The sequence below is a fragment of the Anguilla rostrata genome, chromosome 11 (assembly GCF_018555375.3).
Source record: "Anguilla rostrata isolate EN2019 chromosome 11, ASM1855537v3, whole genome shotgun sequence".
In the NCBI taxonomy this organism is placed as follows: Eukaryota; Metazoa; Chordata; class Actinopteri; order Anguilliformes; family Anguillidae; genus Anguilla; species Anguilla rostrata.
The window spans coordinates 26,151,601-26,174,487 of NC_057943.1; the positions used below are offsets into that span (position 1 = coordinate 26,151,601).

The following is a 22,887-nucleotide window of genomic DNA, read 5'->3' on the forward strand; positions in this document are numbered from 1 at the left end:
TTCGACAGCATGCAAGAAGACTCGTCCAATAAATCGCAATTATGTCGGCTAATGTCTGATAACTGCGTTGAACTCTGAACGATAACAGATAATTTTGTAAATTCGTGCTGTTTAAATGACAAACTACCAACAGAAATAATAGGCTTCCCTGCGTAAACAACTTGGCTGACAATTTAAGTAATTCCCTTAAGGGATTCATTTTCAAATGACGATATCTTTTTCGTCATCTTGATACACATTCTTTTAGCAGCATTTTGAATGAATCACGGCCAAGTTTAACACACACGAGTTTGCGCTTCTGCCTTACTGAACGTAACTTTAAACTCTTGAATGCGAACAAAAGAGCTCGAACGGAAATTGTTGATCAGCCATGACGTGAGGTCCAAGTTCAAGGGGTGGCGCGTTGGCTAGGAACTGGGCATTCCACCCCACACGACAACAAAAGTTTGGATTAATACTGAAGCCCTCAATGACGGTAAAAACTGTGGGCTGGCAAAACGAGGGATTATTTCAGAAGCAGGGATGGATGGAAGGACGGAGGGAAGCAGGGCGAGAGAGAAAGACACAAAGAGACCACAAACAGTGAAAAGGGACCCAAATAATTGATATTACATATAGATAAACTCGACAATACTTGTATGTCCTTCAAAGTCCTTGGAAACCTCAAATATTATGATTACACCAGATTCAGAATACAGACTATTATTGCTGGAACTCCGGTTTAATGACGGAGAAATGTCAGAAAAACAAAGTAACGGTGTCTATTTCCTTTAAAGGCTTTTGGATGACAGTATGAACACACCATATCCTACACACCCTTGGAGCAACCTCTCTCCTGGTGCAACCCGGGAACAACAAGACATTCAGATAGAGAAACATGAACATACCCCAGAATTGGGAAAATAAATGAACGCTGGGTTCTTTCCCCAGCGTGACAAAACATGGACAGCCAACGACAAAGAACACAGCAATCGATCTGGATGTACAGTACAAAAATCTTTATGTAAACGGTTTCAATTCTCCTCCCAAGTCATTAAGTAAGCAGACTGGCAATGCACAGCAGATTACCGTTGCAGAATTGACTTCAAAAGCAGCGTTTGAGCTTTATTATTCAGTTGATTTTCAGAACGTACAAGTGGCCGCAGGTGTGCGGGCTGGAAATATAAAACGATAATGGGTAGGAGAGAGGGTGCATAATTCGCCCATTTCCTATTCAAATTATTCTAAGATTTCAAGCATGTAAATTAAGAGTAGTGTGACGGACATGATCCGTCCAACTCAACAGGCTTCAGTCAGTGGCTACCTTTAATTGAACTTCAATAATGGATAACTAAGGACGTTTGGTTTCATTAGAAATGCCGCACACGTAACAATCGTGTGCGGAAATGAACCACGTGACTCTCCCAAGGAACCGTATAAAGCCGAAGGAGCCGGCAGACATTTCAGTGGTGGCACTTTGAACATATAAACGTCAGAATAAAAAAAAACTACAGCTCAGTTAACATATAGAAGAAGAGCAACAACGTTCTTCTGCTGCCCTGGTAATTAAACGTTACAGCACGCAAAATGAATCAGGACAGTAAATCATTAACCAAGTTAAAAGTGAATTCAATAAACTGAAGAGAAAAGCAAAAAAAAAAAATAATAATAAAAATCACACCAGAAAGAAGTCCAATATGTTTGTAAAGGGAGTAATTGATCTTCCTCAAAATGATTTAACATTGGGTAAATATATCTGTTTCTAGTCAAGAGCAGACATAAGTGTGCGGTGACATCATGAAAAAAAGAACCCAGACAAAACATGTCAGTCATAATCTGAGGATTATAATGGAAAAAAGGGAAGAGTGCAGTCAGAAGCCCCTTTCAATGTGTATACAGACTGTCCTTCATATTTACAAAAAAAAAAATAATGCAAGATAATTGTTCTCAGTGATTTTGGTTTTACTCATAAAGGGGGTAATGACAAATATAGAACTGTTACATTGTTCAGATGAACACCATCATACACCACCATAATAGTTCACTCAGTGCCACACAGTGCAGTACAGTACAAAGGTGGGGCGGGGCGGGGGCAAATAAATAGGAACCAGCATGGTTCAGGGGCTCAAATTCAAATAGCGGTTTCCCCACTGTGCCTTTGTTACTACCTACTGGTAAAACAAATGTTTTGTCTTATTTGGGGGAGCTACTCAGTCAGTCTTGTCAATGAGGGAGGGATGGTTGCCATTTTGTTTTGGTTGCTTGGTTGCTGAAGGGCTCTTTGCCCGACAGCCAGCAGGAGTGACTGGGACCTGCAGCCATTTTGTTTCCCACTCCACTCTACCCATCCAGCCACAAGCTCTATGTGCCCAAACAGCAGCTACACCAGGGCTCAGCATTTTTTATGAACTCCTATTGGGAGCCAAACAGATAATTCAGCTTTCTGTTTACGGGACCACTGCAGCTGTGAAAACTAACGGCTCGCACGCTGGTAGTGTTCTGATCCGTCAGCAGCCGCCTGATTCTGTACCCCTACCACATGTTTGGCAGAAGGTCCACGCTAAGCAGCCTCAGAGGGGGGGCCTGTGGCCTACAGCCAGCTGCATAAAAGAGATTCATAAGGCAGCGCACAGTTGACAGTTTCAGCACAGTTTGGCACCATTTCTCACATTAAATCACGGTCCTCATTTTGTGTGCTGTGCGCCAATTGAGCCAGGTATTAATAGGAATGCGGGTGAGCCAGCTAAAGTGGTCAGTAATAATATTCCAATTCTGAAAGCATCTTAAATAGTGTAGCACTGAACTATTTAAGCACCACCTTTGGGGGGGGGGGGGGGGGCACTTACATTAAAAGTGGCGCACCTCCCTTTAAATAGCGATGAAAACTAACCATGGCGAACAGAACTTTGGACTAATCGGGGATTTTGTGTACTTTAAGGTGCTATGCCGGATATGAAACTGCCCACGGCAAATAACATTGGAAAGACATGCATGTTTAACAATGCCCTCAAAAGCGTGCTCTGCCTACGAGACGGACTGGACCAAAAAGAACACAGCTGGACCCACTTGTCAGTAACTATATACAACACAGTTATCAAGAGAAAACAGCAGGAAAAAAGAATGTATGTTCTACCAAGGCGAATCAACTGTGCACGAAAAAACATACAATGTACAAATTATTAACATGTCGTCAAGCACTGTAGTGTTCACTGAAAACAAAATGAAACACAAACAAGGCATGGCAGAGAAGTCCACAAAATGTAAATGAAAATAGTCCTTCACGTCAAAACACCATAATCCGTTAAAATGTCACTGCACAGAGAGGATTATGTGTCCTTTCTCATCTTTCCCCATTGCAAATTTCTGCTCTTTGGATTTCCAAACCACGAGTCCACCTCCAGCTTCTGGAAACATACATTTATTCCTTTTTAAAAAATAAAAATAAAACAAGAAAGGACACTGCCATCAGGATTCCTCCTGACACTACAAGCATATGTGTGTCGCCTTATCTTCTACAAGCCTTTCTGCTTTTACTGGTTTTCCACTTATCTCTTAAATCAGCCCTTATTTGGGGAGTTGAGTCATTTCCACGTGCTGTGTGCCAGGATGACCTTGGGAATCGCCGTGGCAACGTGGTGGCTGGGTCCGGCGGGCCAGTCAGCAGGCCGGGGACCTGATCCCTGCTCCAGGCACCAGAGCAGCTCAGACGAAACCCGGAACATTCAGAGAGATTTGGGGAAGGCCCCCCCCCCCCCGGCTGATCACCGGGACAGCTCTGGAAAGAACGAGGCCTCCCGCGATTATTCCCGCGAGGGGAGAGGGTCAGTTCTCCAGGGCGGGCGTTCTCGGCCCGGCGGCTTTGGTTTTCCCGCACGTCGCCTCGGGGGGGCTGTAAACTGCGTGAGGATCGCTCTCAGTGAAGAGGTTCCTACATTGGCTTGCGGTTGCGGACGGCGGTGCAGGGCCTACGCAGACGGGGAACCGCGGAGGCCCCATGATTTGAATTCCGGCACTGAGGTCACACACAGGCTGTAAGGGTGAGAACCGAGGCCCTGGCTGCACAGCACGGCCGCCTCTCCAGCCACTCCGGTTACCTACAGGCCTCTCTGCCGCTAACCAGCCAACTCCGTGGCACCCACTCCTTCCCCCACTTTTCACATTTCAGAAAATGGCTGCCGCAGATCGTCTGGGTTACAGTGAGGCTGTGCTCGGCCGCCACACCCCGCGTTCCCTCAGCTCACCAGCGTCCCCGGCACGAGGCGCCACGCCAAAAACACACACTGCTCAGCCGCGGCAGAATCAACCAACGCCAAACATTACCGCAGCCAACCCTGTGATTATATACTGATTCTGTGATAACAGGCATATATTCTGTATATTATATATATATTTGCATTTACATTCTGGTTTTTAAGGGCATTTGCAGATAGGAAGCGTCTGGGGGGTATGTTCATGGGAGGAAGCGGGAGGGGGGGAGAAAGAGGGCAGTTCACATTCAGATTTCTCTTTTTTTTAATGAGTGACAGGGGGAGGTCTTCTTTTACCTGCTCTAACATCTTTTGAGGATGCCCATCCTGTTCCTCCTCATGTTCCCAAAATTTGTTCCCTTTCTTCCCTCCGATGCCCCTTTACCCAATCTGCTAATCAGGTCGTCTTGGAGACGTCACAGCCAGATGGGCGTGTGCCATCGAAGACCACAGCTCAATGGTGAAATGAAAGATGCCTCTCCAGGAAGCAACCGTTCCTGATTTTTCTCCCAATTTATCGCGAAAGACTGATTTCTCAGATCACCAGTATTTGGCTTTGTAGCTGAACATTTTCAGCTCCTATCAGCTGTCAAATAGGGCAAAAGCTCTCGATACGCATGCTAACGACATACCTGAGCGCTCGGCCCAACAATCAGAATTTCGTGATTAATCTGGGAAAAAAAGAAATCAGGAAAAATCACCTTTTGACCTGTCCCCCACCCCTGGGCGCTCTCGCTTTCTCTCTACCCCTCCCTCTCTCCCTCCCTCTCTCCCTCCTCCCCTCCCTCTCTCCTTCGGGATTATAGGATCTCCTCCACGCCGTGGGCGAAGATCATGACCAGGCCGGGCTCCAGGATCATGTCCTCGCCCATGTGCTGGTTCTCGCAGGCCATCACCACCACCGCCTGCTTGCCGGGGATGCGCTTGGCCACGTAGTTCTCGTAGTAGCGGCGGTTCATCTGCCGCGTCTCCAGCGTGGCCAGGCCCTGCGGCCAGTTGCGCTCGTGCGCGTTCTCGATCAGGTCGTTGACGATGGAGAGCGGGCAGCCGCTGTCGATCAGCGAGCGCTTGATCACGGCCTGGAGCACGGCGTCCGGCGTGGAGATCATCCCGCCCCAGCGCGTCACCCGCGCCGGCTGCAGGGAGTTCACCCACCTGGGGGGGCGGAGAGGGGGGGGTGGGGGGGGGGGGGTCAACGTCCCTCAGAACTCTCGGCAGCACTCAGTTTCAATGTTGGGGTACAAAACTACACATTAAAAGAAAAACGAAAAGCCCCAGCACTATTAAGACCCGTGCAATTAACAGCCTTTTCTAGATCACATTTTTCCACTGACTTGTAGCTCAGATCACAAACTTGACTCAATTCGCCATTTGAAAGTTTTTGGAGCCCAGGTTCTGTGACCTGCCTGCCGGGGGGGGCAGTTATGCGCAGGCGTGTAACGAGCAGCCGAGGGCGCTAACAAATGCTGGCTGTGCAGAGTACCCCACTTTCTGCAAGCTAATCGCGGTTTGGGGATTGCAGTGGATCATCTCCCCCCGTTGCAGAGCCATTACACGCTTTGTAAAGGCCACTGTCCCCTGTCATGAGAAGATATTTCCCATGACTCACCATGCACTTCAAAATTAGCATCAGCCACACATTGCAGAAATAGCAACCACATGAAGAGGGCAGCAGAGGCAGAGCCTCCAAACTCAAAGTGGTTGGAAGCTATTTAGGTCATTGTACTCTATTGTCTCCTCCTCATACTCACTCAGAAATCTCATTGTATTCTATGGTGGCCTCCTCATACTCACTCTAGAATCTCATTGTATTCTATGGTCTCCTCCAGGTTCTGCAGGTTTGGGTTGGCGCTGCGGATGGCTCTCATGTACGCCTTCAGGAGCTGGATGTCACGCTTCTGCCAGGCCAGAGAGTATACACATCAGAAATGATTTAACACAAACATCCGCTTCAAATGCACATCGCAAATGAGTTAAAACACACATCAGCCTCACATGAAAACACACACAACTGCTTCAAACACACAAGTCATTCCACAGGAAATGAAACGGGCTGTTGGGCTTGTTTCTGAGAATGCCATCATTCTTAATATACATATTCCTTCCCTATTAGTAAAGACTAAAACTGAAGTAAGAGCTCCAGATATCAAATAGTTATTGAGACATAAAAGATAAGATCAATGATCATCCAAAATGGCTCCCTTTTACTGAGGCATAATTTTCAGATGTCTGCATCACTACTGCCGAGAAGAACAGGAATAAAAATCTTCTTTTTGTAAGATTAGAAGGGAAACCAAAATAAGGTATTCATACCTTAAAAACAAGTAATCTATGCAAAACAATGGTATATATGTAAACAAGTGATACATCTTCAACAGAAGATGCGGGCATATTTTTTTCCTCTTTGACCGTTTCATGAAGATATGTACACAGCTAATTTGTGGAAATGGACATCACCCTTACATAACTCCTTCATGTTAAAATGATGAATAAAGTTTTATGCTGTTATAATGTCTACTTAATAGTAGTAATATAGTCTTTGACCACCAATGCTCTGTTCTGGTTCCAACAAAAAAAAGCACACTGCTGCAAACTACTGTCCTGTTTGTGGTTGTTTTGGGCATGGAACTGAACCTTAATGTGCAAGATTATATTTCCTCCGTCTTATAGTTAAGGGAAACGTCGCCCCCTTGCCTGTGTCCAAAAAGTGTATTGTATCAAGATATGTTTCAGATGATTGGGAATAAATCAATTTTAACAATGAAGGAATTCCACAAGGATGATGACCTGGTCCAAACATCAACATTATATCACTATGCTTTACTTGCGAATGTATCATGAGTGTACGATTATGCCCATATATGACTTTTCATTCTTCAAATCATATGCTTACATACAATCAGATATCAGAAGTGTTAACCCCCCAAACTGACAGCCATTTTGGAGCAAGTTTGTGTGCATCCACATGACTTGGGTGTGTATTCGTGGGTATGTCCACGTGACTCGGGTGTGTATTCATGGGTATGTCCATGTGACTCAGGTGTGTATTCGTGGGTACATCTGTGTGACACTGGAGGTGTACCTGCTCAGCCAGCTGGTGCTTGTGCTCAGCTGCGGTCTTCTCCAGCTCTGCGATCTTGGACTGCTGCTGCTGCACCACGCTGCGCAGGTGTTTTATGCAGTTGTGATTGGCCAGCTCGTCTTTGGGCATCTCCAGCCTGGCAACAGGAACCGAGAACATACACCTTTAATGGCAGAACTAAACAGCACAGGCCTCTGCTTCCACACGCACACGCACACGCACACACACACCCCTCTCAGTTGAACACTAATGGTGATAGTACAAATAGACAAGAATAAATGTAAACATTTCTGACTAAATGTTCCTAACATTAGGGTTTTCTAATCTCCCATTTCTTTTTCCTTTCATATTTTAGCAAATAAAACAGCCTAAAATGGCACACGGATGTTTGTTTAGAGTAAATACTGACACTGATTCCCACTTCCCTGGTAGACAAAGACATGAAACCCTGCTAAGCAGAAGTTCAGCGTGTGGTCAGTGCCACAGCTGAATCCAAAGGCGGAAGGCAGTTCATATTTTTGTTTGCTGAGACTGGACTGGACAAAACTAGCAAACTGCCCCACTGCATTAAATGAAAAGGCAGTTTATTCATATGGAAACATGCATGCATATGCTCGCTCACTCATTTTTGCTCATACTTTGACAAAGTGAGTGAGTGAGCTCTAGGGCAGTCAAAAAATATTCAAAGTTCGAAAACTATTCGAAAATCTTTCTTTTTTTAAAGTTCGAACCTAAATTTGAGCATTCGAATATTAGTTTTGGATCCCGCGTATTGTAATTAACATGCAGGCTTTAATTTCATGCGGCGAATCATGTTCATGCCCGCAAAGTTCATTTCCTGTGCTAGTAGTAACGTTACTTCCTCTGTCAACATATCTGGTCAGCTAACAATTTAGGCTAAATAATGTTCCCATGGCAGGCTATGTTTCCTTTCTTTTCTGAAGATTTTGATAAAATTGGATGATGAAAGAAGTTAAACAAACTAAACAGAGTAAGTAATTTATGTTGTTTTAGGCTACAGGTATTAGCCGTTTGAATAGTTTTTGTGTTAAGAAATAAACAGGGATTTCTACACATGCGCCACACAGTTGATCCGAAATACGTTTTGTAAATGAGACCCCAGGTGTAGTAACCTAGTGTTAAAGTTCACCGATGTCCTCTATTCTACTGCCCGCTTGTGGAACATAATGCGTAGGCCAGTTTAGAGGGAGCGTCACATGCAAATTGCGCCCGACAATAAGCCGCTTATTTTTGTGAATTATAGGCAAATGATATTCGAATATATTCAAACTCTAACTAATTACAAAAGCTAATATTCAAACTCAATTTCATGGCACTTTTGACAGCCTTAGTGAGCTCACACACAGACACACATGAATATAAACAGAAACGCGCACGCACGCGCACGCGCAGGCACAGACACACTCACACACTCACCCGCAGCCCTCCCCGCACATGACGGGTCTCTTGGGGTTGTGCTCGCAGTCCTTGAGGTGGGACTGCAGCTGGTCGAGGCGCAGCACGGCCTTGCAGCCGAAGCCGGCGTTGTCGCAGGTGATCTGCAGCTTGGACAGCATGTTGCGCATGATGCGGGGCACGGGCCGCAGGTGGGCCAGCGTGACCACGGTGCGGTCCACCGGGCAGATCTGCTGCTGCGAGAACCACTGCGTGATGCAGGCGTTGCAGAAGGCATGCTCACAGTGCGGGGCCTGCAGGGGGAGACACACCGCTCAGTGCTCAGCACACAGAGTGTGAGGAAGGCCTGAGCAATGGATGGATAATGGATGGTGAATGGATTGTACGTCGCTTGGATAAAAGCATCTGCTAAATAAATGTTACGTAACGTAATGGATGGTGAATAGATGAATAATGGATGTTGAATGAGTGGAGACTGGATAGTGAATTAATGGTGACTGGATGGTAAATAGATGGATAATGGATGGTGAATGGGTGGTGACTGGATGGTGAATGGACACACAATAAACAGTGAATGGATGATGGAGTAGGCACAGAAATCTGCACACGCACTTGTGGGAAATCTGTGAAATGTCTGTGAAATACTCGTTGATAGCTGGCAGGCAGCTGATGGAACCTGAGGGCCAGGGAGCAGCGTGCACTCCAGTCATCCCTGTGCTGTAGACAGGAGTACTTATCGGCCCTCAGGAACCGTGAGCTTACCCCATTTCAGCTTCTGCTGAAAGACAGCCGGACGGGGCTGCCTCGGGGGCCGATACGCCCACCGTACCCCCACACATCCCCCCCCCCACCCTGAGGGCCAACTCCAGCGATTCCGGTTACCTGGGCTTCCAAAGCAGCTGCGTGACGAGCCGTTCAGCACGAGACGAACAGGTGAATTACAGGTGACGTGCTGTGATTTACGCCAGGGAGCAAGGCGGTTGTATAACAGCTTAACGGCGCAGCGGCGTGTGCTGACACGTACACGCTGACACGTACACGCTGACACACACGAGGCAGTCATCACCATTATAAGACCATCACCATTCTTTTTTTTGAAGACAGTGGACATCTCTCCCTCCTCATGCATTTCCTCTATATTCAAATGGAGGGAGAGCAGAGAGGATAACAGATAGAGACGATATCAGAGTCCAGACAGTGGCATGGTGCGGTTATCAAACCCCCAGCAGCACGGGGGATTGGTACAGAGCTCGAGAGGAGACAGCCGGCCACGGACAGCCCAGAGTGTCCTGTCTGCCTGATGAGCTTTAATCTAGAGAGGGGGTGTTGCTCTGCAGAGACAGCAGGCTGTGAGAGCTCAGCATAACCACAGCACGTTCGTATGCATGTAGACCACATATACACATGCAAACATACACGATTCCAGACCACAAAAACCCCAGCAAACAGCCCTATTCAAATGTACGAATGACAGCGATAGCACGGATATAAATGCAAACATAGCTTTTGTTTGCAAGGAGCTGGGTGAATGTATCATGTCTCGGGGTCATTTATTTGTCAAAATGAAGAAAGATGTTTTGCTGCTCTGGTCAAAACAAATATTTGGCACACAAGCTCATAATATGAAAAACCCTAGGAGATTTCAAATTTAATTCAGCAAGGGAGCTAAAGCACAACATCTCGTTTCGGGTCCTGCGTTCAAATTAAGCACTTTCAAACTAGCAATGCTACCAATGGCTGTGTAAGTATTATGGTCAACAACACAAATATCAGATCCTGAAAGACAGCTGGCTCAGAGAAACAGGAGTAATCGTTTTGTTGTGGTTTTGGGTCAAGTCTGGGTCATTGTGTTTATAGAATGCAGTTTTTTTCCTGCCTTTTGGCTCTTTTTTCTGCGTAAAAACTTAAAATCTTGCATTAACACACTTGTGTTACCAACTTACCACTGTCATCTTTGCAGCTATGGCCAGTAGAATAACCTTTTTTTTTTTTTCTTTACGGAGTTCGTGAGGAGGAAAATAAAGAGGTCAGGCAAAGACCACAGTCATCATCTGATTATTACTGGCTGTTAAAAAGTATAATTCACATTACTAACAAGATGTGGTAAATCTGAGCCTCATTTGAGCCTCATTTTGAGCCAGGAAAAACCCTAAAAGCCCATCATAATAACTGATGGAATCATTTTTGAATTAAATAACAACAACGTGATGTACACTTTAATTTACGATTAGAAATGTGCGTCAGTGGTTAAGCATTCTAGGAAAAGTAAAAACACTTTATTGAACCCACTTGTAGTTACGCTACATTTCCTGATGGGGCACACTAAATCCTCCCTTATTTAGTGCATAATATCTGCCTGGCCGGAAGGCACTTAAATCAGTCTGAAAGTGCTCACCTCTAACATGGGACACACGCTCACACTCTGTACCACACCCACTGAGCATATCTCACTCCCCTTCACTTACATGCTGGTTACGCAACTACATACCTAAGTCTAAGTACACTTAAACCGCTGAGGTCTGCAAATCTGGACCCAAGGTGACATTTTGTGCGTGTGTATCAGTTCTGAAAAGGCCAAACGAATAAGAACATAATTTTTTTTTCAAATTAGTACTATAAAACATGCCTTGTGTGCCATCTGCATGGATTCTTTACCCTGTTATGGTGTAAAAGGAGAGACTAAACCAGAACTGAAGCAGCAAACACAGGAGGAAGACTGCAGGGTGGGTGGGTGGTGGGTTTGGCTGTATTTCTTTTGAAACCCGGTCATGAATGCCAATTGGACTGGAAGACAGGTAATTTAATCCATATCAGAAATCTAAATTTGTCATGACCTACTTTAGGCTTAAGAACTGGCACAATGGTAGGTGTTTATTGAGCACAGTTGTGGGCAAGTATGTTTGTAGGGTGCAGGAACAGACAGGTGAGTTTTTAGGGTGCAGGAGTGTTTGTAGGGTGCACGTGTGGGCAGGTGTGTTTGTAGGGTGCAGGAATGGGCAGGTGAGTTTTTAGGGTGCAGGAGTGTTTGTAGGGTGCAGGAATGGGCAGGTGAGTTTTTAGGGTGCAGGAGTGTTTGTAGGGTGCCGGTGTGGGCCGGTGTGTTTGTAGGGTGCAGGAACAGACAGGTGAGTTTTTAGGGTGCAGGAGTGTTTGTAGGGTGCCGGTGTGGGCCGGTGTGTTTGTAGGGTGCAGGAATGGGCAGGTGAGTTTTTAGGGTGCAGGAGTGTTTGTAGGGTGCCGGTGTGGGCCGGTGTGTTTGTAGGGAGCGTGAACTCAGTAAACTGGCTCAAGGCCATGTGTAGCTCTCAGTCGTAGGCAATTCCCCCAGACATTGAAGGAGTGAGAACTCCTGTGTTTCCAGAACCTTCCACGGCCTCCAGAGGCAGATGCAGTTTCACAGGCCCGGATATTATTGGCCGTTTTATTTTAAGCGATAAACAGAGCGCGACGCACAGAGGCAGGAGCGCGGCTGGTCCTACAGGAGCGCGCGGATGAGAGCTCACGGTCAGCGCGCTCACGGTCAGAGCGCTCACGGCCAGCGCGCTCACGGTCAGCGCGCTCACTCTGCAGCGACACGGTCAGCGCGCTCACTCTGCAGCGACCTGGCGCTAATCGCACTCCGCCCGCGGACGGCAGACAGGCTCAGAGGGGGTTCTTACTCGGCTTTCCGATTCGGCTCGCTCGGGAAGCGCAAGAGCAAGCTGCCCCGCTTAGATAAGTGGTGGGGAATTTTTCGAGGAGCCCAGGCAACAGCCCCACGGAGAGAGCTAAAGGAGGACACGTCCGCATGCAGAGATTTTGGAGAGCCGAAGTTTACAGCTCCCCCAGTGAGCCACAGACGCACGAGGGCCATCTATATAAGGCACCTTGAGACTGCTCGTCTTCAGACAAACAGGCCGCGCTACCGTGGTTTATTACCAACTGCCGCCATGTTTTTACCCCCACCCGTGTTTTATACCATTTGTAAGGGGCTCCTGTCACTTCGGGAGAGCACCGACATGCGCCTCTTGCGCAATGAAACCTGGTGACTCTAACCCTCCTGACTTTCTTTTTATTGATTCCTTCCCCATGTTCTTTCTCCTCAATTTGGAACGCCAAATTGTATTCGGCAGCTCCGATTGCTGTAACCTTCGCTATCGATACGTGAAAGTGCAGGCCACATGTCCTCCAAAGCACGCAATGTCAGTCGCTTCTCCTTAGCACACCGCGATTCGCAAGCCAGGCTCCCGCAGACACAAGCAGGAGGAAGACACTTTATGTACAGCTCAACAGGCTGACCTGCATAACCCCGAGTGACCAGCTGGTGTCACCGGTGCGCAGTGTCATCCGGGCCGACTGAAACTCCACCCCTCCCTGCGCGATGCTAGCACCAACTGTCTTCGCCCTGCGGGACTGCGGGCACAGACAGCACTGGCGCTCACCCACCCAGTGGACGGCACCTTAACAGGAAGAGCCCCTCTTTCCCTTTTCTACCTCACTTTAAAAACGTATGGAGACATGAACAGAGGCCTACTGCCAGTTTAGATTAGCATTCCCCCTTTAGGCCCAATGGTTTAGAGAAGCCTGTTTTACAGGCTAATACTGGCACAGTGCATTAGCACCCAGGGACATGGCAGGGAAATGGCAAACGAGCAGCTTCAATAACATCACAGCACAGTTTCCCTGATAGAACAACTTTAAGCAGAGACACAAAACGCATTGATGGATTTAATGGATTTAATCCAGGGGAAATACGGGCGGATTAAAGCACAGGATTAAATTCCGCTCTGCTCTCACCTGCACAGGCTCTTCCAAGACCCCGCTGCAGATGGGACACAACAGGTCCTCGTCCACTTCCCCTTGGAAACGGGTGACGTCGTAGCCCATGGCACATAACCGGAACCAAACCTGCAAGGAGGGAGGGGCAGGTCTGTCAGTCACTCAGTAGATTATGCTGCCGTAAGAAGCACCCTTTTGCGAAACAAGTCAAAAAATATGCAGCCATTTTATGTGCTTCAATTATCCAGATAAGCTCTATTGGGAGGGAAATCTATGTTTCAAGGGAGCCCTGGTCAATAGGCAGCAAAACACAATCACACAATATAAAACCTAACCCTAACTCAGCTAAAACACAAAGAAACAGCCATAAAACAGAAAAGGCCTTAATGATTTTACAGGCCACCCTGTCGTTCACAGATGGAAATCTCTCAGTTTCTCATTCGTAGTGAAGTAGCCACTGCTCCGACATTAATGGATAGACTTAAACGCTCTGCGGGTGAGGGAGAGAGAGACGAGGAGGGGAATCTGGAAGCTGGCTGAGGAGTCCGGACGGATTCTGTCGCCCGCCCGCACTGCACCGCCCGCACTGCACCGCTCACACATTATACAGCATCTGTGCTCCTCCTGACCAAACAGGCTCACAGATTCAAACACGAGTCCCAGGAGAGCTGCAAAAATTCTCTATACCGTGAACGCTAATGTGCAATCAGCCACCCAGCTGGGAGCCAAGTCACGGGGAAGCTGTGGATTCTATAACTCAAAGCATCCAAGATTCTAGAACCGTACGAAAGGCAGCGACCTACATACAAAAGCTTAGGGCAATATAAGAGCATTCTATAAGGAAAACAGGTGAAAATGAAATGTTGGGTTTGGTGGCAGAACATGCATTCAAACGACAGGAGCACTGGGTTGAGCACTTCAGAGAGCGCCCTCAGCATCCTCGCTTCCATCTGGCGCAGAAATAATAAACATGAAAAGCACTAGCCAGCAGCCCTAGCGCTCAGCACCCACACAGCCAAATGTGACTGGCTGTTCTCAGAAATGTTCATATGAAAATGAAAGCTGTGGGATGGGAAAGCAAACGCCACCGCTGAGGTGATCTACACCCCGGCTCATCTGTACCCCTGTGGGCGGGGCCTGAGTTTATGACTGTGTCAGCAGGGTTCTGTGGGCGGGGCCTGGGTCTATGCCTGCATAAAACCTGGGTTCTGTGGGCGAGGCCTGGGTCTATGACTGCATAAGCGCTGGGTTCTGTGGGTGGAACCTGAGTTTATGACTGTGTGAGCAGAGTTCTGTGGGTTGGGCCTGGGTCTATGCCTGCATAAAAGCTGGGTTATGTTGGCAGGGCCTGTGTGAATAACTGTATATGAACTGTGTCTCACTGCTCCCAGCTTCCTCCTCCCATTCGCTGGTGCTACAGAATGTTCTAGTCCCCAGATACAAAAGGCCAGAATATGAGACCACAGACGACCATTTCATGGGCAGTACATAAATAGCTTATAAATGAAGTAATCAAGCAAACCCAGATAACCAGCAAAACCAGAATTTATGCTTATCTGTGCTTGCTGCACAAGCATTCAATAAAACCCAAAACTTACTGTACAACTGAAAACCAAGACTCCCACATATGCTGACAGTTCTGAGTCAGTTCAGACTTAATATTCAGTGTCTCAGATATGGAGGCGTATCAGTTGCGTTAGTGCTATGTGGGTTCATTGATCATCACACAGTCCCATTCACGGTTGGCACCTTAGGAAGTCCGACTCCATAAGCATCGGTGTTCTGGGCGCTGATCCACATCCGCAGCGGGAGAAGCCTGAGGGAGCTCAAACTGGGTGGGGGCATTTCTACACTCGCTAAGGAGATCATGTTAAAGGGGAGATGTCATTTACAATTCTGGTGACCAAAATCTTTTAACTCCATAAAAGGAGTTTCTCCATTCCTATCCCCTCAGAACAGCGGAATGTAAACTTATTCTGTCAAGGGAGGGCTGGGAAAATAAGAGAGAGTTGTTCTTGTAAATGGTAGCAGGCAGCTGGCCTAACGAAAGGACTTCTTTTTGCAAGTGCCGTCAACCTTGACTCGCACACTCGACACAAGTGCTTACAAACACACGATCCGCAGAGCAGGAAGAGCAGGCCGGCCTGTTTAGGCAGCTGCTGAAGAGTGCTGCAGCGTGCCTTCCGTATGGAGAGTCTGTACGAGGGCTCGGCCTCCATCGCACAGCTGAAAGCCAGGACCGCGGCCCCAGACAGCAGTCAGCCGGTGGCCTTCAGCGGTCGCGCCGTTTGTTTCTGCGGCCTCCCCGTCCGCCCGCCCGCCCGGGGCGAGAGCAAACGCTGAAGCAGGTGCGCGCGGCGCTAACCGCCCAACCGAATCCCAGCGACGCTGCAGGGGATTCGACGGCTCGCACCGGCTGGCTGCGGAGCGTTCGATGGCTTCCGCTGGTTGGCCGCGCGGGATCTGGCAGCTCGCGCTCATTGGCCGCGGGGGATTGGGTTTGGCTTGCGTTGGTTGGCCGCGTGCCCTGCTGATCAGGCATTATGCGCACAAAGCACTGTAAACAGGGAGGGGGGGGGTCCCTACACAAGGGATGGAAAAAGCCAGCATGAAAGTGAGAGGGAGGGAGAGAAAGGGGGGGGAGAGGGGGAGAGAACAGAGAGATTCTTCACCTCATTCACGTGGGGCTCTCATCTCCCTGTGAGCCAAATTCGTCAGCCTCCCATGCGGGTCACATCGACCGCCCCTCCGGTTCGGGACAGTGGCCTGCACGCCCCCCCGCGTCGATCAGGGAACCGGCCCGACGGAGAGAACCGCTGACGTCTCCGATTCACCAAGAGGCCCTCTGCGCAGCACAAATAAATAAAAATAAAAAGAGAAATGAGGTTAGAATTTCCTATTACAGCTGCTCACTCCTAATTCTGATGTTCTTATTCCCAGCGTCCATCGGATCACCAGCGACTCTGGCCACGGGTGAAAGCCGCTCCCGCGAACGAGAGAGAGGTCATCTGCAGAGCAGGTGACCCATCAGCACCTAAATCAAATGCAATCCTTTCACTCCTGCCCACAAAGCCAGTCATTTCACCAAGATTATCCATTTCCACCCTTAGGAAGCAGAGAGGCAAACACAGACACAACAACGTAACCTCATCTCCATCTTGTGGTGACAGAAGGAATAAGACAAACACACACACCAAATATAAAAATCATACAATTAACTTCTCTGAACAAACACTGCAAAAGCAAACTATGATAAAGCAAGGTTGCATATGTAACACAATGTTGACTTTGTGATATTTCACCCTGTACAAATAGAAAAGCAGAGCGGGGTGTGTGCTCGTGCTGTGTGTTTTGAAAGCGAGGTACGTGCAGTTCTAAACTGCGTAGGTGACAGATAGTTCGGGAATCGGAGGATTTCGAAAATCCAGATCAGTTTCCGGAAGCGCTTTCCAAACCCATTCCCGCTCAGCCATCCGTATCAAAGCACTTTATCTCTGTCGTCCGCTGACGGCTGGGGGGGGGGGGGGGCGGGGGATCACAAACACGCTCGCACGAACACCTCTGTGTGACCTGCGACCAACGCGGTTGACGCTACTGTCGTTTGGTGCTATTCCCGTCCTCAGGCGCGAGCTGTTCTCTAATGACCGTGTGCGAATGTGCCAGCTTACCGTCAGGGCGTGCCAGGGCGAATCGAACTACCTAGAGAACGGTGGCGGGTGTTTATTTCACGGGCTCCACACTGCCCAAAGACACACACAGCGCGAGCATGTGACGACTCCTCAGAGAAACCGCAAATAGCACAAAAGCACGGCCGGGCTCTACAGCCAGTCTTCAGACAAACAGTCCTCCACAATCCACACTGTGGAAGCAGGAAGTGCGCAGGTAGAGTCAGTGAACTATTCTAGCCTCAATGTTTGTGTACTGAACACAGTACTATCTGTTTTAGCTGGACTGAGATACTGCTCCCAAAATAAAATACAGCATCTCCTTGTGTCAACCCAAACTATTCCTACCATTTCCTGACAAATGACAGAAAAAGCCTTAGAGCAATAGGCTGTAGTATGGCCTAGAGCAACGGCTGTAGAGTACTTTCATAAGAATTATGTTGTTTTCTAAATAAATATTCTGCGGCCTGTTCATAGCTGTACCCTAAGCACTGCTGTTATGCTGCATATACAAAGCTCAGTGCACACAAGCCTACAGTCACAATGAGTGGTGCTTTTACTTCCTTATGCTCTTATTAGCCAGTTCACAGCATTCGCTTCAGAACATAAACGGCCCTTGATTTTCGCATTTAGACTCTGAGACCATTCGGCCTCCTGCTGTGCCAGAACCTCAGGAAGCTGGGCGGGGAAGCAGACTACAAAACGCTCGATGCTGAACTTAAAAGCCGTCTAAGCACCGGAGGGAGAGAGTCGGGCTTTGCCCCGCACGGTGACGGGTGACAGGCAAAGGGGGGTCAGGGTGTTGAACCAGAGTGCAAACCGAAACTGCGTGCTGTTTTTCCTCCAGTCTACAACAAATCAGGCGTTGGTGGGGAAAGCCCGTAAAGGCCGGCCTGCCTTTATAACAAGTCCACACAAACAGTCTCTGGACTAACGAGTCTCACAGAGTGGAGATGATGCCAAGTTACCGCTACTGGCGTTGACAACGATAACCTGGTATCTGTTCTGCACTTTGCCTAACCTTTCCAGATGCACTTTTGCATGTCACTCTGGATAAGAGAACCAGCTAAAAACATAAATGCAAATTTAACTGGGTGTATAAAATCTTAACCCCTTTTAAGAGAAGCCTTTTAAGAGAAGACAGCCATACAATATGGCTATATGACAGATGTGTGGACACAGTATGAAGGCTGAAGGCTCAAAATTCTATCAGAAGGTCTTTCATGCCTTGTCCCTTCAGATAGAAGAGTTCAGTATTTTCCTTGGAAAACAATGGCTTTTGTTTCTGGGCTAATGGCCTTGCTTTGAAAACAAGGTCTTCAAACCGAGAAGAGCTGCCCGTGTCACTGCGCTAGCTACAGATATTCTGTGGTCAACCGCTCCCCTTCATGAACACTGGCAGAATTCCAGCGAACGAGAAGTCTTTAAGATTCAACAATAAGAAACTGATATTTTAGTTATGAGTACAAAGCCAAGCATGTGGAGTACACTGGATGTCTGCGGTTCAACATCACCATATCGAATAAACCAGATCCAGAGGGTATGTTGCAGAAGACAGTCATGGACCCAGGAACAAATGCATAAAGCATGACAAACTCTCAATTGAGATATTCCAAACAGTCTGAGAGCATATGAAATATTGTTGAAGCAGCCAGCTGGGTTTCCATTTTTTGCTTCATGGGGAGTAAATAATCCATATGGAGACAGTTGCCATGCTATTTTAGCAGATTTCAGCAAAGACCCCAATCTAATCCCAGTTGCCTGGTGACCTCATTTGTGTCACAACAGGCATAGAGTCTATGGGGGGGGGGGGGGGGTGTTAAACAGACGTTTTCGGGAGGCTTGTTTGGAGTCTTCTGTCATTCCAAGACAATGGGGCCATGGCCAGTGACTGGAGAGCAAAGCTACAGGAACTACAAATCGACACAGCCATAGTGTGTTATCGGGGTCTCACCTATCTTAACCAATTGTAGCATCTTGGTGTCAAAAGCAGTCTTGCGATTGGTTCCAGCTGCATCTGACAGACAGCAAAGGGTACCTTCCCCCATTATAAGGTGCAAAGGATCTCTCGCACATCACTTGTGAGGCCAATGCAGGTGCTACCAGCGCTGAATGACAAACTCACCAAGCGGGAATATTTGTCAGGGTCTTAAATGAAATGAACGAGTTCAATAAGTGGGAGTTACGGTCATGGATTTCACTTCAGAACATTTGTTCCTCGGTATTCATTTCAGGATCACTTGCTTTTCCACACCCCATTAATTCACCACCTTTGGTGAACCAAATATTAGAGATGGATCATTCTGCGTCCCTGTTTAAGTAGTCTCTCGCTACAGAGAAATACCTGCTTTCTGACAAAGGGCTGAAAGTGTCGGCACACCAGTCTGATGCAAACCTCACAGTTCAGTGAAGTTTATCACAGGGCAGCTATATGTTCAGTTACTACCAAGGTTACCCTTGGCAGGGCATATATGACAGGGCAATGAAAGCTTCAAGCACTGACATGGATGATAAACGTGCAATAAACAAACAAAAAAACACTTAACTTCTGGGATTTCTGGAAAGCTAGTTTCAGAGCTCCATCTATCGAGCATCATTCATTCAATAACAAAACTTTATTGAACAGAGCTCCTCCACCCTCCCACACCATGTCCTCAATCCTCACCAAGGAAAACCCAACATTAAATTAAGATGCTCTCTTTGCACAAAAAAGTAAGCTCTGCACACAACACTCCACACAGGTCAATGACAACAGTTACTCAAATATACCTTACCTTATTTGATCACCTGTGTAGACAGACAGGTATACACCTCGCTAGATAGCTAACGTTACCAATAGATTTTGCAAACTAACGTACGTTAAGTAACTATACATTAAATGTTTTACTTAGCTAAATATCTAAATTGTTCGCATCGGACATTATGTTGTCTATGTGCTACCTAGCTATCGCGCTTCTGTTTAAACAGTAACGTAGACAAACTAGTTCGTCTAAGTAACTGTTATTTTAGCAGTATGTACGCAAACCTATGTGGTTTGTTCACCGTCTCAAGAATTTCTCGATTACTTGTTAGCTAGCCAGCAAGCGAGCTAAAAATCTACAAACCAATTCAACGTAGTTAGCTAGCTAGCCAGTTGCTTAAAGTTAGCCAGTCAGCAGGTTAGCTAGCTAAGTTTGCCCCATCACTACCAGACGAGCTGTAGCAAGATAGGACAGTTAGCCTGCTAGCATGCTACCAAGATAACGCGAATAAGATACCACTGATAGCCAAGTTAGCTTGTTTGCTAAGACTGCATATTAAATTATAACGGTTTCTGTTAGATAGTGGATTTCTGCATCTTATTTTCAACAAGAACGTTAGCTAATAATAACAAAACACGGCCTTACGCTAGTCGCCGCCCAAAAGTGAAACATTGAAGTTTCCTGCTGACCGTCAGTCAGGCTTACCGCAAGCCAGCACACTCGATGCGGTTGACTAACGCTAGGTCATTTACAAGCTGCGCGTAAAACAGCATACTATGCAAACAGCACAATTAAAAGATTGAATGGGTCGCTACCTGGTTTGATGGCAACGTTTTATGCACGAACTGCCGTCTCTGTGATAGATTCCTCCATATAATGATTCCACGGAGAAGCTAGTCTAGACTCTCTTCGGGCTGCTGTCACACTTCATGATCCAGCCCCCGCACCCTGCTGCTACGCAACCAGGAAGGTGTGGGCAAAGATTTTTGTTTCCAGTAAATAAAAGATTACGGACTAGTTCAACCTATTGTGAAAACAGGCGACCCGGTCATCTGAACACCGGGAATTTAACTTGTGACCGGAACTACTAATCCAAACCAAGAACAAACACAATGTACGCAATCACTATAGTAGTAAATGGTCTCAGATGTGGGGGTGTATGATAAAAGATTGAGAGTCTCTTCCTCCTCTCGTGATCTAAAAAATATGACTGACAACATAATTACACCAACCACAGAAGAGCACTGAACAAGTATAATGTTATTGGACCAAATGGTGTCGTCATCGCGCTCTTGTCACTAGGCGGTTACAAATCCCTTTGGAGTAGCAGTAACACATTAGCTGCGGTACTATAAGGCATAATTAGTTCGTGTGTAAACTATGAATGGTATATCGTGTTTGGTTACATATTTTCCTTTTATTAGCTGGAAGCTGGGTTATGTTTGCTAAACGTAGTTTTGTTAGTGTTAAAATTCCCACACATTCCTGGGAATAAATTGCTAGCGGGTGTTTAACACATTTTTGCGTTTAATAAAACGTTGACATAATAAGTAAATAGACATATCTACATAACAAGAAAAAAATGATTGTACAGCTGAAGGTGACAGGTTACAATGATGCAATATGTTTGCGTGAAAGGAAATAAATTCGGCAGCTTTGTGGCAGGTCAGAGACAGAGCATTTGGTTGGGTGTTTTACCCATTCTCGCCTCACACAACTATTCGCTGGTTGGCCCAGACGTTCCACGTTCCTTGACCAATCCGAAGAGAGTGCGCATCAAGGTAGCCTGCAGAAGAGCACCGTACGAATTGATAATTTGTCGTTGGCGTGTAAATGTAAGGTATTTAATATGATAAAACTGGTTCTCGTTCACAAGACACCAGTTACAAATGGAAACAGCGATTGTAATTGTTTCATTGGTAAACCTTAATAAACAAACTCAGACGTTCATTTATCAGTGGATAAGTGGTTGGTACGAGCCAATACTTAGGTTCAAATAATGGACAAGGACAAGATAATATTGGCAATCCCGATTCCTCGGTACAGACTTGGAAGACAAGACAGGCAGATGCAGTAGTGAATAAGGGCAGTAAAATTATCAGATGACATCATCCAGTTCAGTAAACCCTGTGACTTCAGGGACACACGTACTGATCAACATTGTCCATTTATTTTCTTTTATTTCTTTAACACTACTGTTATGTTCAACTATCAGAAGCAGAAAAAATGTTATGGGTCAAAATGACTGGTGCTTGTTAGATCGTCCAAAAAAAAAAAAAAAGTTTTCTCCAAAGAGATTATCTTTATCTCAACCATTAACAAAACAACATTTAGTGCCATAATGTTTCTCATCCCTCACAGATCGTATTTCCCCCATGATTATTCATTAGTTTTTATTTTCATTAAAAACCTTTTGACATTTTCTTCAGCATTGGTAAAACCTAGATATAAAATGCATTTTATTTATTTATTTAGCAAAGTCAAAAGAAAGCGAAGTGTAGTTGTGTCACAATATGAATCAAACTATTTTGAACTGAAGCCTAACTCATTTGTGGAACATGCATCATTATAAAATGTTGATATTCATTTCAAAGTTTCAATGCCAAGTTAATATATTGTTTGACTGTCATATTCAGTGCGTTCTGAGATGATTGGCATCATTGAAAAAAATGAGCAAAAAGGCTGTATAAAATAAACAGAACAGGTAATTATCTACACTGAAAACACGGAAAATTATATTTCTATTTATTGATGCAATTGTTAGGAGAAATTGGTTCATTATTAACACATTTTCTTTTTATTTCCCAAAAAGATGGTGTCAAAATGATTGCCATCCCTCTTTTCAGTACTTTCTGTGCTCTGCCAGCAGAGTTGTTTTCTATAGTGTTCCTCCTCTCTTCCCAGTACAGGTGGTCAGGAATGAGGAATGAGATCTCTCAAGATACGTTTATCAATCTCATACAAATGACAGATTACTCAGTTGTGCTACTATTATAAAA

General features: G+C 46.3%; 1 protein-coding gene across 2 annotated transcripts; it reads right to left on the reverse strand.

The window, feature by feature from the left end:
• Nucleotides 1–983: 983 nt before the first annotated feature.
• Nucleotides 984–21,075, reverse strand: LOC135234429 (E3 ubiquitin-protein ligase NRDP1). Of its 2 annotated transcripts, none has more exons than XM_064299036.1 (7): nucleotides 20,704–21,075; nucleotides 16,155–16,327; nucleotides 13,501–13,611; nucleotides 8,746–9,017; nucleotides 7,309–7,444; nucleotides 6,021–6,124; nucleotides 984–5,381 (listed from the first exon to the last, which is right to left on the reverse strand). In XM_064299036.1, the coding sequence occupies exons 3-7, from the start codon at nucleotides 13,588–13,590 to the stop codon at nucleotides 5,027–5,029; spliced, it is 957 nt and encodes a 318-aa protein (XP_064155106.1). In that variant the 5' UTR covers nucleotides 13,591–13,611; nucleotides 16,155–16,327; nucleotides 20,704–21,075; the 3' UTR covers nucleotides 984–5,026. The 2 variants fall into 2 exon arrangements, with proteins under 2 accessions (XP_064155106.1, XP_064155107.1); XM_064299037.1 differs by lacking the exon at nucleotides 20,704–21,075 and adding an exon at nucleotides 20,534–20,670.
• Nucleotides 21,076–22,887: the final 1,812 nt, after the last annotated feature.